Source organism: Hoplias malabaricus, chromosome 16 (genome assembly GCF_029633855.1).
Source record: "Hoplias malabaricus isolate fHopMal1 chromosome 16, fHopMal1.hap1, whole genome shotgun sequence".
NCBI lineage: Eukaryota > Metazoa > Chordata > Actinopteri > Characiformes > Erythrinidae > Hoplias > Hoplias malabaricus.
In genome coordinates, this window is record NC_089815.1 from 29345241 (window position 1) to 29361074 (window position 15834).

A 15834-nucleotide genomic window follows, 5' to 3' on the forward strand; every position below is an offset into this window, starting at 1 on the left:
AGTGGATTTGGAAGGAGGGCTGAATGTTGGGGTGGGATTTTTCGGTTACCTACTCCATGCAATATCTCCACCAACTACATTGACTACAGTAACTGCAGCAAATACACTAACTACACTTCACCAAATACATACATTCCACCAAATAATTTAACTATTAAAATCACAGAAACAACACCGACTAGATTAACTATTAGCACTACAATAACTACACACAGCATAGCTAACTACACCATTGTCTGTGTTCAGTTAAACTCTTTTTGCTGAAGGTACTTAAAAGCGGTTTATAGACATTGTGTGCCATCTTCTGTGAGAAATTAATTCTGAGAACTTGTTTCTGCCAAAAGAACTCTGGTTATTGAACTGGTTCTGGTAACAAATTATATGCCATCAGTGGGGGGCGCTGTGGGGCTGGGTTCCAGCATGGCTCTGTCTGAATTCAGCTCCAGAACCAGAGTTTAACAGATAGAGTGAGGACAGAGTCATGGTTTACCCACTGTTTACAGCGCGTGAGATATGATACACGTGTGGAAATGATGCAGAGTTCTGAGTTGTCAGCTGAGCTCATGAACAATGGTGTAAAGCAGCCAGCTTGCCTTGTGTGGCCCCAGAAAACACACGTGGCATTTTTCTGTTTTCCTTAATTTTAGGAACTTAAGACCCATCGAGCTCCACTCATCTGGGTTTATTTGAGGCTCTGAGCTCTTTTGGGGGCTTCATTATTGTGACATGCTCACGGATGCCATCATAGTTCATCTGGATGAAACTACTTTGTTTCAGTTCCACCCGGGAATGATCTTTTCTGGTTCCTTGTTTATATGGAGGATAGGTGTCTGTTTTAAGGTTAATGTTTTGATTAGTCATGTGCCTGTAACATTAGCATTAGCGTTCTAATTATGGGCTAGTGTACAAATCAAGCCCAGTGTGCAGGTCTAAAATTAATGTAGACATTTAGCGTTATTTTACAGGTCTAAGACTACTGTGCAGACCTAGGGCGAGTGTGCAGACCTAGGGCGAGTGTGCAGATCTAGAGCGAGTGTACAGACCTAGGGCGAATGTACAGACCTAGGGCGAGTGTGCAGACCTAGGACGAGTGTGCAGACCTAGGACGAGTGTGCAGATCTAGGGCGAGTGTACAGATCTAGGGCGAGTGTGCAGACCTAGGACGAGTGTGCAGATCTAGGGCGAGTGTGCAGATCTAGGGCGAGTGTGCAGATCTAGGGCGAATGTGCAGACCTAGGGCGAGTATGCAGACCTAGTGCGAGTGTGCAGACCTAGGGCGAGTGTGCAGATCTAGGGCGAATGTGCAGACCTAGGGCGAGTGTGCAGATCTAGGGCGAATGTGCAGACCTAGGGCGAGTGTGCAGATCTAGGGCGAATGTGCAGACCTAGGGCGAGTATGCAGACCTAGTGCGAGTGTGCAGACCTAGGGCGAGTGTGCAGACCTAGGGCGAATGTGCAGACCTAGGGCGAGTGTGCAGATCTAGGGCGAATGTGCAGACCTAGGGCGAGTGTGCAAACCTAGGGCGAGTGTGCAAACCTAGGGCGAGTGTGCAGACCTTGGGCGAGTGTGCAGACCTAGGGCGAGTGTGCAGTTCTAGGGCGAGTGTGCAAACCTAGGGCGAGTGTGCAGACCTAGGGCGAGTGCGGGAGTGTAGTGAGGGAGGTGTTGTTTCCACAGAAGGCCTGTTCTTGCTGCTGCTGCCGCTGCTCAGAAGCAGAGCGACTGAAATGTTCGGTTGAGGGAATAATTTTAACAGTCGATATGTTTTAATATAAACTTTAGTGACGTCACGGATGTAAAGGTACGTGTATTGATTTGTTTTAAAATATTTAGGGAGAAATTCGCTGCTCAGTTTTCCGTTGTTAGCAAACATTAAGCGCAGAATGCTAACGACCACAACAAAAACCTTCTTTAATCACAAAGGTCTCTGATTATTAACAAACATCTGATCAATAACTGATGCCTTTAACCACAAACCTTTATTAACAAAAAACCCATAACCGGTTACTGATGCCTCTAATCACAGACACCTCATTAATAACCAACACTTCATTCATTTCTAACACTTTTTATTAATAAACCTCTCTGATTGACGCCTCTTGTTTGTTGTTGATTAGTTGTTTGTAAACAGAGGATTGTACTGAGGTTGTGAACCCTTTTCTGAGATTGTGCTGTTTATTTACTGTAGAGTTTAATCAGAGAATGTATTAGAGCAGGCTTTTAAGCTCTGATTAAGTTTGGGTTAAACTTTGAGTTTTAAGGAATAAGAATATCTTTATAACTGGGTAATCAATAAATAATGATTGGTTTTTACTTGGCTTTATTTAAAGTTTTTAAAATAAACCTGTCCTTTAAGTTTCTTAAGTTCAGATCGACACTGGAGTCAGACACTGGTTTTATTTTCATGTTTGTAACGAAGGGTTGAGTTTAAAACGTTAACAGGTCATTTTTAAAGCAGATCATTGGTGCTATGTGTTTTTGTGTAACACACGGTCAGTAGCTGATAGTGTTAAGGTAAGGGCTAAATGTGTGTGATGCAGTCAACTGTTGTACCGCGCTGAAGGAATATGTTAGTGTCCCAAATCACTCACCGTCTTTATTCACCACCCTCTCTTTTATAGGGCACTTCACAGCAAATTAAGTGTTTTCACTGGTCAGAAGCTCTGTCTCTCATTGGCCGAAATCCACTGACACGTCAGTTTCAGCCCAGCTCCGCCTCCTCCCAAGTTCCGTCTAATGTTCTGAAATAATGACGGGAGGTTTGCTTTTATTCTGTTGCAGGTTTGTTTCTTATTATGAAGATGTTCTGCGTTCGAGTGTTCGTCTTGTCACAGATTTACACCCTCTCCACCATTCTGTGCCCCGCCTACAGTGACATCACTGCTGTGAGTCATTCTTGCAAATACACACACACACACACACACACACACACACAGAGTTTGGTGACTGTTGTTTGTTAAAATCTGTTTCAGATTTCAGCTGATAATAAAACAGAGAGTTTTAACGACCTGCCGGCAAGGTTTGGTTACCGTTTGCCCAGCGAGGGGTTAAAGGTGAGGGTTAATCTTAAATTCTGATCTTAATGTCAGGATCCTGGTAGCCACACCCCTACATGACCCTGAGAGCCACACCCCTACATGACCCTGAGAGCCACACCCCTACATGACCCTGAGAGCCACACCCCTACATGACCCTGAGAGCCACACCCCTACATGACCCTGATAGCCACACCTCTACATGATATTGATAGCCACACCCCTACATGATATTGATAGCCACCCCTCTACATGATATTGATAGCCACACCCCTACATGATATTGATAGCCACACCCCTACATGACCCTGAGAGCCACACCCCTACATGACCCTGAGAGCCACACCCCTACATGATATTGATAGCCACACCCCTACATGACCCTGATAGCCACACCCTACATGATATTGATAGCCACACCCTACATGACCCTGATAGCCACACCCTACATGACCCTGATAGCCACACCCCTACATGACCCTGATAGCCACACCCTACATGACCCTGAGAGCCACACCCCTACATGACCCTGATAGCCACACCCTACATGACCCTGATAGCCACACCCCTACATGACCCTGATAGCCACACCCCTACATGACCCTGAGAGCCACACCCCTACATGACCCTGATAGCCACACCCCTACATGATATTGATAGCTACACCCTACATGACCCTGATAGCCACACCCCTACATGATATTGATAGCCACACCCTACATGATATTGATAGCCACACTCTACATGACCCTGATAGCCACACCCCTACATGACCTTGATAGCCACACCCCTACATGATATTGATAGCCACACCCTACATGACCCAGAGAGCCACACCCTTACATGACCCTGATAGCCACACCCTTACATGACCCTGATAGCCACACCCCTACATGACCCTGTTAGTCACACCCCTACATGACCCTGTTAGCCACACCCCTACATGACCCTGTTAGACACACCCCTACATGACCCTGATAGCCACACCCCTACATGATATTAATAGCCTCACTTTTATTAAAAACCCTGTTCTGCCAGATCTGTACCAGACTCAGGATTCTGGGCCAGGTTTATGTAGCTCAGGATTATGTGAGATTCTGAGGTCTAAACCCGCTCCACCTCCAGAACTGTGCTGAACAGAACTTTTCCTGCTTAGCTCCAGGAACCTTGAAAACTAATGTATCGTTTCACTTTTCTCATGAATCCAGATTTGTTCATATGTTTATCATATGTTTGTTTTCACAGTGATGCAGTGACTGGAGTGTAATAATGAACTGTTGGTACGATATTTCTGTGTAAATTTAAACTTGTCTGTAGCATGCAATCTGATTGGCTGTTGGTTTATTCAGGGTTTTCTGGTTGGAGCTCGTCCTGAGAATGCGTGTGAACCCATAGATCATGCACCAAACAGAGAGCGGGAAAATTCCAGCACCTTCATCGTCCTCATCAAACGGTTTGACTGCAACTTTGATATCAAGGTATGCTCAGGTGTGTGTGTGTGTGTTTGTTTGTGTGAATGTAGCTGTGTGTTGGTGTGTCTGTGATTGTGGAAATCTGTGTGTGTGTTTAATTCTACATGTGCTGTGTGTGTTTTGCAGGTTCTTCATGCTCAGAGTGCAGGTTTTAAAGCAGCAATCATTCACAATGTCAACTCAGACGACTTGATCAGTATGGGCTCCAATGACTGTACGTTTGACAAACACACACACACACACATTCAAACACACAGACACACAAAACTGCACAAAAACTCTTACAGGAATGTGCACAGACACAATGTTTCTTGCAGTTAGAATTCAGTTTTACAGGAGAGAGGTGTGTGTGTGTGTGTGTGTAGCTTGGGGGTTAAGTGCACTGATGTTGTGTTGCAGTGGACATTGTGAAGCAGATAGACATTCCCTCAGTTTTTATTGGAGAAGAAGCGGCCAACGCTCTGAAGGAGGATTACACCTTTGACAAAGGGTAGGTCCTTAGTCCTTTACTCTCAGCTCCGCTTTAATTCAGCTTTAACCATCTGGGGTCTAAGGCCTTTAAGCCACAACTGAACGGGCGGCTGAGTGAGTGGCTGAGTGAGTGAGTTAGCGGCTGAACGAGTGACTGAATGAAAAGCTGAACGAGTGGCTGAGTGAGTGACTGAGCGAGCGAGTGAATGAGGGGTTGAGTGGGTTGCTGAATGAGCGGCTGAGCGAGTGATTAAGTGAGTGATTAAACGAGTGACTGACTGAGTGAGTGACTGACTGAGTGAGTGAGTGAGTTACTGATTGACTGAGCGAGTGACTGAGTGAGCAAGTTACTGAGTGACTGAGTGACTGAGCAAGTGACTGACTGAGTGAGTGAGTGAGTGAGTGAGTTACCGACTGACTGAGTGAGTGAGTGAGTGACTGAGCAAGTGACTGAATGAGTGAGTGAGTGAGCGGCTGAATGAGTGAGTGAGTGAGCGGCTGAATGAGTGAGTGAGTGAGCGGCTGAACGAGCGAGTGAGTGAGCGGCTGAACGAGCGAGTGAGTGAGCGGCTGAACGAGCGAGTGAGTGAGCGGCTGAACGAGCGAGTGAGTGAGCGGCTGAACAAGCGAGTGAGTGAACGGCTGAACGAGCGAGTGAGTGAACGGCTGAACGAGCGAGTGAGTGAGCGGCTGAACGAGCGAGTGAGTGAGCGGCTGAACGAGCGAGTGAGTGAGCGGCTGAGCGAGCGAGTGAGTGGCTGAACGAGTGAGTGAGCGAGTGGCTGAACGAGCGAGTTACTGAGTGAGCGAGTTACTGAGTGACTGAGCAAGTGACTGAATGAGCGGCTGAACGAGTGACTGAGTGAGTGAGTGAGCGGCTAAGCGAGTGACTGAATGAGCAGGTGAGTGAGTGAGTGGCTGAACGAGTGAGTGAGTGGCTGAATGAGTGAGTTACTGAGTTACTGAGTGAGCGAGTGACTGAGCAAGTTACTGAATGAGCGGCTGTGCGAGTGAGAGCTCCAACTCCTGTTTTAATTGTAGCCATAAAAATGAGAAATCCAGAATCTCAAACTAATAGAATATTTGATTTATATTTAGAGTAAATTATGGTTCAAAAAAGTATCAACATTAAAACAAAACAGTGATGGGATTTTCAGGTCGTTGTTGTTGGTGAGTCACCAGCCAAAGATCTACCCGAAGTGTTCTTAGTATTGAAACTTAACTAAGGTTCTCTAACTCCAACAAAAACACTGAGAAACAGCCACGGTTTCTCCAACTGTATCCAAATGAGAAACGAGTTTGGAGTCAAATCACAAGCTTCCGGCACTTCTAGGGTTATGTGTCACTAGTCGAGGCTGGAAATACCTTCCTTACCTTTCCTTTCCACCTTTAATATTATTTTAGGGGGCAGACATTTCTCAATTTTCTTATTCAAACATTTATTTCCACCTTAAATTTGTCAGTTTTTGAGGCTGATAACATTAGCATAATGAGGCTAAATAGACACTGCAAGGCTAAAGTTATGTTAGAGATCCAGCTGCAGTCGTTCGAATATAAAGCAGCTGTGTCCGAGTTAGATCAGTTCAGAGATCAGTGAGCTCAGAGTCACCTGTCGAACTGATTCTCGGTTTAGCCTGATAACTTAAGCCTTAAGGTAAACATGTCCAGTAGGAACAGCTGAGGGAAATGTTTAGTGGATAAATTGTTCTTTGTGTAAACACCCCTGGCTCGATGTGCTCTTTTGTGTAGAGGTCATGTGGTGGTGATGCCAGATTTCAGTCTTCCCCTGGAATATTATCTGATCCCGTTCCTCATCATCGTTGGAATCTGCCTCATTCTCATCGTGGTCTTCATGGTGAGTTCAGTGGGAATTTACTCAAGAACACACCTGCATTAGTTCTCCACAATCATTGCAGTGTGTGTGTGTGTGTGTGGTTAGGTCACGAAGTTTGTTCAGGACCGTCACAGAGCGAGGAGGAGTCGACTGAGAAAAGATCAGCTGAAGAAACTTCCTGTCCATAAATTTAAAAAAGGTAAAATGTTCTGCCGTGTTCAGAGCCGATCTGTTTCTGTCGAAATGAACTGAACTGTGTCAAATTCAGCGAGGAGAGGATCCAAACTGATGTCCACTTTAGAAGCAGAAATTGCCCAGAATGCATTGCACTGTGACTGTTTCCATAGCAGCGGTGAAAACAGTGCCAGACAAAGTCGTTTATTAGTGCAAATAAAACTAAACAAACCTTCAAAACTCCTCCCTACGCTCCCCAACTGCTCCTTACGCTCCCAACTCCTCCTCATGCTCCCCAGTGGCTCCCTACGCTCCCCAACTCTTCCTTACGCTCCCCAACTCTTCCTTACGCTCCCCAACTATTCCTTACGCTCCCCAACTCCTCCCCATGCTCCCAACTCCTCCTCATGCTCCCCAGTGGCTCCCTACGCTCCCCAACTCTTCCTTACGCTCCCCAACTCCTCCCCATGCTCCCAACTCCTCCTCATGCTCCCCAGTGGCTCCCTACGCTCCCCAACTCTTCTTTACGCTCCCCAACTCCTCCCCACGCTCCCCAACTCCTCCCCACGCGCCCCAACTCTTCCCTACACTCCCCAACTGCTCCTTATGCTCCCAACACCTCCTCATGCTCCCCAGTGGCTCCCTACGCTCCCCAACTCTTTTTTACGCTCCCCAACTCCTTCCCACGCTCCCCAACTCCTCCCCATGCTCCCCAACTCCTCCCCACGCTCTCCAACTCTTCCCCACGCTCTCCAACTCTTCCTTACGCTCCCCAACTGCTCCCCAACTCCTCCCTACACTCCCCAACTCTTCCTTACTTTCCCCAACTCCTCCCTACGCTCCCCAATTCCTCCTTACCCTCCCCAACTCCTCCCTACGCTCCCCAATTCCTCCATACCCTCCCCAACTCCTCCCTATGCTCCCCAACTCCTCTTTACACTCCCCAACTCCGCCCTACACTCCCCAACTCCTCCCCAACTGCTCCCCAACCCCTCCTTACGCTCCCCAACCCCTCCTTACGCTCCCCAACTCCTCCCCACGCTCCCCAACTCCTCCCCACGCTCCCCAACTCCTCCCTATGCTCCCCAACTGCTCCCCAACTCCTCCCTACGCTCCCCAACTCCTCTTTACACTCCCCAACTCCGCCCTACACTCCCCAACTCCTCCCCAACTGCTCCCCAACCCCTCCTTACGCTCCCCAACTCCTCCCCACGCTCCCCAACTCCTCCCTATGCTCCCACCTCCAAACCAGCTCCTGCTCTGTTGTTTTTTTTTTGTTTGTTTTTTAATCAGTCATTGAATCTGATCTTCTCCTTATAAGGTCCCACAGCTCCAACATTCACAGACACACACACACACTGTACAGACACACTATACACACACACACACGCCTACACACACACACACACACACACACACACACACTATACATAAACACACACTGTACACTCACAAACTATACACACAAACAGACAGAAGAATCACTAGAATTCCAGAAGTTCTATTTCCTATCGCATACATATGAAAATTAACACAAAATAAAGTTCTTCACAGAGAGAACGAGGAGAGAGAGAGAATGAGGAGAGAGATTAAAGCTGGTTTTGGTTTTGTGCAGGTGATGTTTATGACGTTTGTGCGATTTGTTTGGATGAATATGAAGAAGGAGAAAAGCTGCGAGTTCTGCCCTGTTCTCACGGTCAGTTCAGCATTTACACACCCCTCAAAACAAAAGTGTGTCTGTGTGCATGTGTGTGTATGTATCAAAGCCATTCTTTCTTTCTTTCTTTCTTTCTGCCTCTCTTTCTTTCTGCCTCTCTCTCTCTGTATCTCTCTCTGTCTCTCTGTATCTCTCTCTCTCTCTCTATGTATCTCTCTCTCTCTCTCTCTCTCTCTCTCTCTCTCTCAAATTCAATTGTTGTGTGTTGGGGGGTGATGGTGTGTGTAAGGTGTGTGTTGTTAGAATGAGTGGATATTGGTCTGACTCTGCTCTGAATGCACTGTTCGTGGTGCCCCTGTGCACCTTTAGAATAAATGTACAGAACTCTGCAGGGTCTCGGTCGGGTGTTTGTTCCATTTGCTGAACTCCTGATCAGTGAGTGGACCCCACACGTCACTGCTGTAAAAGGGCGATGGGCTCAATCACAGATTGAAATATTTTTAGCCAAATTCTATTGGGAATTTCTACAGGAATGTGTTGTTTTATGGCGTAGAAAGCTCTGTGTGCTTTTTCTCTCAGTTCATTCATGTGTGTGTTTCCCTGAGATCTGGATCTCTTCTGAAATATCACTGTGTTTGTCTTTTTAAGGTTGACTGTCTGACAGTTCTGAGAGCACTGCTCCAGCAGTCCAGGTTCTGCTGTAGACCCTGCTCTGTGGGTTCGTCTGCGTAGAGAAGGAATTTAATCTCCGAGTCGTGCAGAGTGAGACCGGGCGCTGCCGAACGCTTCAGAATCATAGCCAGTTCATTAATATAAATATTCAATAACGTTGGGCTTAGGCAGCAGCTCTGTCTCGCTCCACGCTCCTGAGAGATCGTCTCTGTCTCGCGGCGTGCTCCTGAGAGAACGGCTCTTTCTCGCTCCGCGCTCCTGAGAGAACGGCTCTTTCTCGCTCCGCGCTCCTGAGAGAACGGCTCCGTCTCGCTCCGCACTCCTGAGAGATCGGCTCCGTCTCGCTCCGCACTCCTGAGAGAACGGCTCTGTCTCGCTCCGCGCTCCTGAGAGAACGGCTCTGTCTCGCTCCGCGCTCCTGAGAGAACGGCTCTGTCTCGCTCCGCGCTCCTGAGAGAACGGCTCTGTCTCGTGTCGCAATCCTGAGAGAACGGCTCTGTCTCGCGCCGCTTCTGAGAGAACGGCTGTTTCGCGCCGTGCTCCTGAAGAGATCGGCTTCGTCTCGCGCCGCGCTCCTGAGAGATCGGCTTCGTCTCGCGCCGTGCTCCTGAGAGATCGGCTTCGTCTCGCTCCGCGCTCCTGAGAGATCGGCTTCGTCTCGCTCCGCGCTCCTGAGAGAACGGTTCTGTCTCACGCCGCGCTCCTGAGAGAACGGCTCTGTCTTGCTCCGCGCTCCTGATAGATCGGCTTCGTCTCGCTCCACGCTCCTGAGAGAACGGTTCTGTCTCGCGCCGCGCTCCTGAGAGAACGGCTCTGTGTTGCTCCGCGCTCCTGATAGATCGGCTTCGTCTCGCTCCGCGCTCCTGAAGAGATCGGCTCTGTTTCGCGCCGCGCTCCTGAGAGATCGGCTTCGTCTCGCGCCGTGCTCCTGAGAGATCGGCTTCGTCTCGCTCCGCGCTCCTGAGAGATCGGCTTCGTCTCGCTCCACGCTCCTGAGAGAACGGCTCTGTCTCGCGCCGCGCTCCTGAGAGAACGGCTCTGTCTTGCTCCGCGCTCCTGATAGATCGGCTTCGTCTCGCTCCGCGCTCCTGAGAGAACGGTTCTGTCTCGCGCCGCGCTCCTGAGAGAACGGCTCTGTCTTGCTCCGCGCTCCTGAGAGAACGGCTCTGTCTCGACCGCGCTCCTGAGAGAACGGCTCTGTCTTGCTCCGCGCTCCTGAGAGATCGGCTCTGTCTTGCTCCACGCTCCTGAGAGATTGGCTCCGTCTCGCGCCGCGCTCCTGAGAGATTGGCTCTGTCTTGCGTCGCGCTCCTGAGAGATTGGCTCTGTCTCGTGTCGCGCTCCTGAGAGAACGGCTCTGTCTTGCGTCGCGCTCCTGAGAGAACGGCTCTGTCTTGCGTCGCGCTCCTGAGAGAACGGCTCTGTCTCGGCCGCACTCCTGAGAGAACGGCTCTGTCTCGGCCGCGCTCCTGAGAGAACGGCTCTGTCTTGCTCCGCGCTCCTGAGAGATCGGCTCTGTCTTGCTCCACGCTCCTGAGAGATCAGTTCTGTCTCGGCCCGCGCTCCTGAGAGAACGGTTCTGTCTTGCTCCGCGCTCCTGAGAGATCGGCTCTGTCTTGCTCCGCGCTCCTGAAAGAACACCTTTGTCTCGCTCCGCGCTCCTAACAGAACGGCTCTGTCTTGCTCCACGCTCCTGAGAGATTGGCTCTGTCTCGCGTCGCGCTCCTGAGAGAACGGCTCTGTCTTGCGTCGCGCTCCTGAGAGATCGGCTCTGTCTCGCTCCACGCTCCTAAGAGAACGGCTCTGTCTCGCGCTGCGCTCCTGAGAGAACGGCTCTGTCTCGCGCCGCGCTCCTGAGAGAACGGCTCTGTCTCGCGCCGCGCTCCTGAGAGAACGACTGTTTCGCTCTGTGCTCCTGAGAGAACGGCTCTGTCTCGCGCCGCGCTCCTGAGAGATCGGCTCTGTCTTGCTCCACGCTCCTGAGAGATCAGTTCTGTCTCGCGCCGCGCTCCTGAGAGATCGGCTCTTGTCTTGTTTCCTGTGTACATTGATTTAATGAGGTCATGTTTTTACCCCCTGCACCGCACTCTGTTTGTAAAATAACCCTTGGTGCCAAATGGAATCAAATTCTTTTTAAAGTCAATAAAACATGCAAATATTTTAGATTTATTTTGAATAATGTATTTATCAATCGGCTCCTATCTCTCTGTCTCTCTGTCTCTAGCATATCACTGTAAGTGTGTGGACCCATGGTTGACAAAGACAAAGAAGACGTGTCCAGTTTGTAAACAGAAGGTGGTTCCGTCTGAGGGCGACTCTGAATCCGACAGCGGCACAGAACACGAGGAGAACGAGGACGTTTCGGAGAACACTCCGCTGCTGCGCTCGCTAGCGTCCACCAGCGCTCACTCCTTTGGTGCCATGGCGACTGCATTGTCGCCACGGGAACAGGACGATTCGTCCAACTACGACGAGCCCAGCTCCGACAGCAGTGACAGCGAGGAGGAGGTCACCGTGGAAACAGTGGTGGTCCAGCTCCAGCAGGAGTGCCCCCAGGGGGTGGAGCCGAGGCTTAAAGAGAACGTCTAAAGACTTAGAGAACGCCCAAAAGCCGTGGCACGGACTGGACCGGGGGCGCCCGACACTTCTGGAGGAATCACTCATTACTAACAACAATCTTTTACTTACACACACACACACATGAAGAAAATACACACATGCACATGTGCGCACACACAAAATACTCGCATGCACACACACACACACACACACACCCACAAACACACACACACCCACAAATAAGTTTATTTTAACTCAGTCAATAGACGAGAATATTAATTTGTGAAATAATTATGCCTCAGACTCTGAGCTGCTCATATCAGAACCATAATATTAATGATGAATATAATTATAGAGCAAATATTAATATTCTTTCTTAATTAGCATTGAAACTAACACACATCGTGGGGTTTGTAAGAAACTGACACAGGAAGCCGTCATTTACTGGACTCTCAACTCTGTGTTTGTGTGTGTGTGTGTGTGTGTGTGTGTGTGTGTGTGTGTGTGTGTGTGTGTGTGAGAGACTAAGAGATTATGTGAATTACTCTGACATTAATAATTAATAATAATCCTGAGATTAAAAAGACAGTATTGTAATTAGGGCTGGGTTTAACATTATAGACTTAATACTGCACTTTAATGTGGAGTGATTTTAAACATTAACTCAAAGAGGGTTCTGTCTAAGAACCTTGACTCACGTTTTATCTAGAACTATTATTCTTTTAATTTTTTTTTTGATGATTATTTTTTATTTTTTGCCAATTTATATTTAATGTTGAAATGAAACTGAACTCAGCCAAAATCCTAAATTATTTTCCAACGAAAATAAAAAGTATTTAAAGTGTAGTATTATTATTATTATTATTATTATTATTATTATCATTGATCCACTTTAAGCCTGAGGCTGGAAGTAAAACTCACCGTCACCTGACACTAATTCTGTTTCAGATTCCATTTTTGTTGAAGCTCACGAATATTCCGTCTTTTTTAGGATGTACTTTGGTATCGTCTCTGTACTGTATCTAGAGCGGTTCTCTGGAGGAATGTTACACTGATGTCTCTTTGTTCTGTGTTTCGCATCATCTCACAATAAAATGATTTTGGAGAAAACAGCTGATGTTTCAAAAGCTTCTGTTTGAGGACGATTTCTGAGAGTTGTCTGAAAAAAAAACAGCAACAAATTTAGAACCTGCGAATGTCCCCAAATTACAAACGGTTTTCTGAAAATTCCTTCATTGAGACAAAACTCCACGGAGCTGCGCTGGGTTAGAGCTGAGTGTTAACTTTAACCCATCGCTAGGGGGTGGAGTTTGGGACAGATCTGTTTCTTTATGAAATTAAAACGCAGTTAATAAATTGCTATAAAATGAAAAGAGACGTGTTCTCTCTCCACTACACAACAGTGTTTTATATTAAAAAAACAAACGGTGACTGTCAACAACTCAAACCCAAACTGACCCTCAGCAGGAAGCTATCACTGACACGTCACACACAAAAGTAATTAATAAATACAATATTCATTAAATTAATATAAAACGGATTTAATTTGAATAAATTTCTTCCCAGTTTTCTGACAACTGCACTCTGTGTCTGCGTGGGTTTCCTCCGGGTGACTGTCTGTGAGGAGTGTGGTGTGTTCTCTCTGTGTCTGCGTGGGTTTCCTCCGGGTGACTGTCTGTGAGGAGTGTGGTGTGTTCTCCCTGTGTCTGCGTGGGTTTCCTCCGGGTGACTGTCTGTGAGGAGTGTGGTGTGTTCTCCCTGTGTCCGCGTGGGTTTCCTCCGGGTGACTGTCTGTGAGGAGTGTGGTGTGTTCTCTCTGTGTCTGTGTGGGTTTCCTCCGGGTGACTGTCTGTGAGGAGTGTGGTGTGTTCTCTCTGTGTCTGCGTGGGTTTCCTCCGGGTGACTGTCTGTGAGGAGTGTGGTGTGTTCTCCCTGTGTCTGCGTGGGTTTCCTCCGGGTGACTGTGAGGAGTGTGGTGTGTTCTCCCTGTGTCTGCGTGGGTTTCCTCTGGGTGACTGTCTTTGGTAAGTGGACTGGAGACTCAAAAGTGTCCGTAGGTGTGAGTGTGTGTTGCCCTGTGAAGGACTGGCGCCCCCTCCAGGGTGTGTTCCTGCCTTGCGCCCTGTGATTCTGGGTAGGCTCCGGACCCACCTCCGCCCTGAACTGGATAAGGGCTACAGACAATGAATTAATTAAGTAATAAGTGCTGGTTACAGCTGATGAACGTGAGTGAATATAAACAAGGAAGGAACAAACTCTGATACTCAAATACTGATCTGTCTGAACTGATGACAGAGCTGTGTTCAGTCCCAAACAACAACAACACGCCAATACACAAGTAAACAACGTTTAACGTTACCACCGCCGTTGTTGTGATTTCCAAAACCCGCTGCTCTCTTTAGAGTTTGGGTTCTGAGACGACACTGAACTGGGGAGTGTGGTGCTAGAGCAGGTACCATACATTGAAAGAAGCATTGTTAGTTTCTCCTCCAAGTGTGTTGAGCTGATGGGAGCTATCCAGGCAGTGGTGTTCTCCTGTGAGCATGTTGAGCTCTGTGTCCAGGAGGAAGCTGTCGTGTGATTGGAGGAGAAGGATAGAACAGAGAGTTTGTAACGAGTGAAAAGCTTCCGTGTTCTTGTCGACTCAGAGCTGCAGTTGATGATGATGCAATATTTCCTCGGCATTCAAACTAGCATTTTGTCAAAATTGTTCCTCAAGGAAATTCTCTGGAAAATAATACAAAAACAGTTCTCCAGAAAGTGTGTGTGTGTGTGTGTAGTGCGGGTGTCAGAGCTGACAGAATCTCTTTCATCTTCAGTTCAGCTACAGTTTACCCTCGAGTCTTTAATGTTTAATGATTTGTGTGTAATGTTTTAAAATAGAATATTCGTCTTACTCTTTTTTACAATTTCTCTACACATCATTTATAAACACAATTAGCACAACATCCGTCCGCTGTGAACTACACCATTAACACAATTCATATTGTTTTCACAAAGTATGCCATCAACAGGGCGGCACGGTGGTGCAGCAGGTAGTGTCGCAGTCACACAGCTCCAGGGACCTGGAGATTGTGGGTTCGATTCCCGCTCCGGGTGACTGTCTGTGAGGAGTGTGGTGTGTTCTCTCTGTGTCTGCGTGGGTTTCCTCCGGGTGACTGTCTGTGAGGAGTGTGGTGTGTTCTCTCTGTGTCTGCGTGGGTTTCCTCCGGGTGACTGTCTGTGAGGAGTGTGGTGTGTTCTCCCTGTGTCCGCGTGGGTTTCCTCCGGGTGACTGTCTGTGAGGAGTGTGGTGTGTTCTCTCTGTGTCTGTGTGGGTTTCCTCCGGGTGACTGTCTGTGAGGAGTGTGGTGTGTTCTCTCTGTGTCTGCGTGGGTTTCCTCCGGGTGACTGTCTGTGAGGAGTTGGTGTGTTCTCCCTGTGTCTGCGTGGGTTTCCTCCCACAGTCCAAAAAACACGTCCATAGGTGTGAATGTGTGAGTGTGTCTGTGTTGCCCTGTGAAGGACTGGCGCCCCCTCCAGGGTGTATTCCCGCCTTGCTCCCAATGATTCCAGGTAGGCTCTGGACCCACCCCGACCCTGAACTGGATAAGCGTTACAGACAATGAATGAATGCCATCAACAAACGTTTCAAAAATGCTAACATATCCTATCACAACATAAACACTTCTCAAACATTTAATTTATGGATCGTTCTTGTCTCATGTTGAAATGCTTGTAGAAAGCGCCACAGAAATGAAAACATATTTTTCAAAATCTTAAATACAGTGTAAAACAGCTACTTCTGGGACATCAGCAGCGAACAGTGAGAGAAAAAAGTAAATAACGTCTGGACGAGAGCGTGACTGAATGTGTATTTTGTGTTTATTTTATTTTTACACATTTATATTTGGGACCAAATGCCATTTTTTTGTTGATCTTTTCAATATCGTGACCCTACAGTAAAATACAGGTACTGC

General features: G+C 47.9%; 1 protein-coding gene across 1 annotated transcript; it reads left to right on the forward strand.

Annotated features, from left to right (window-relative positions):
* Window positions 1-1660: 1660 nt before the first annotated feature.
* rnf13 (ring finger protein 13) lies at window positions 1661-12977 on the forward strand. Its single transcript, XM_066647647.1, has 10 exons — window positions 1661-1802; window positions 2783-2886; window positions 2974-3054; window positions 4386-4514; window positions 4635-4722; window positions 4908-4998; window positions 6729-6834; window positions 6919-7012; window positions 8603-8683; window positions 11541-12977. Exons 2-10 carry the CDS (start codon window positions 2797-2799, stop codon window positions 11903-11905), a joined length of 1125 nt encoding a protein of 374 aa, XP_066503744.1. The 5' UTR covers window positions 1661-1802; window positions 2783-2796; the 3' UTR covers window positions 11906-12977.
* Window positions 12978-15834: the final 2857 nt, after the last annotated feature.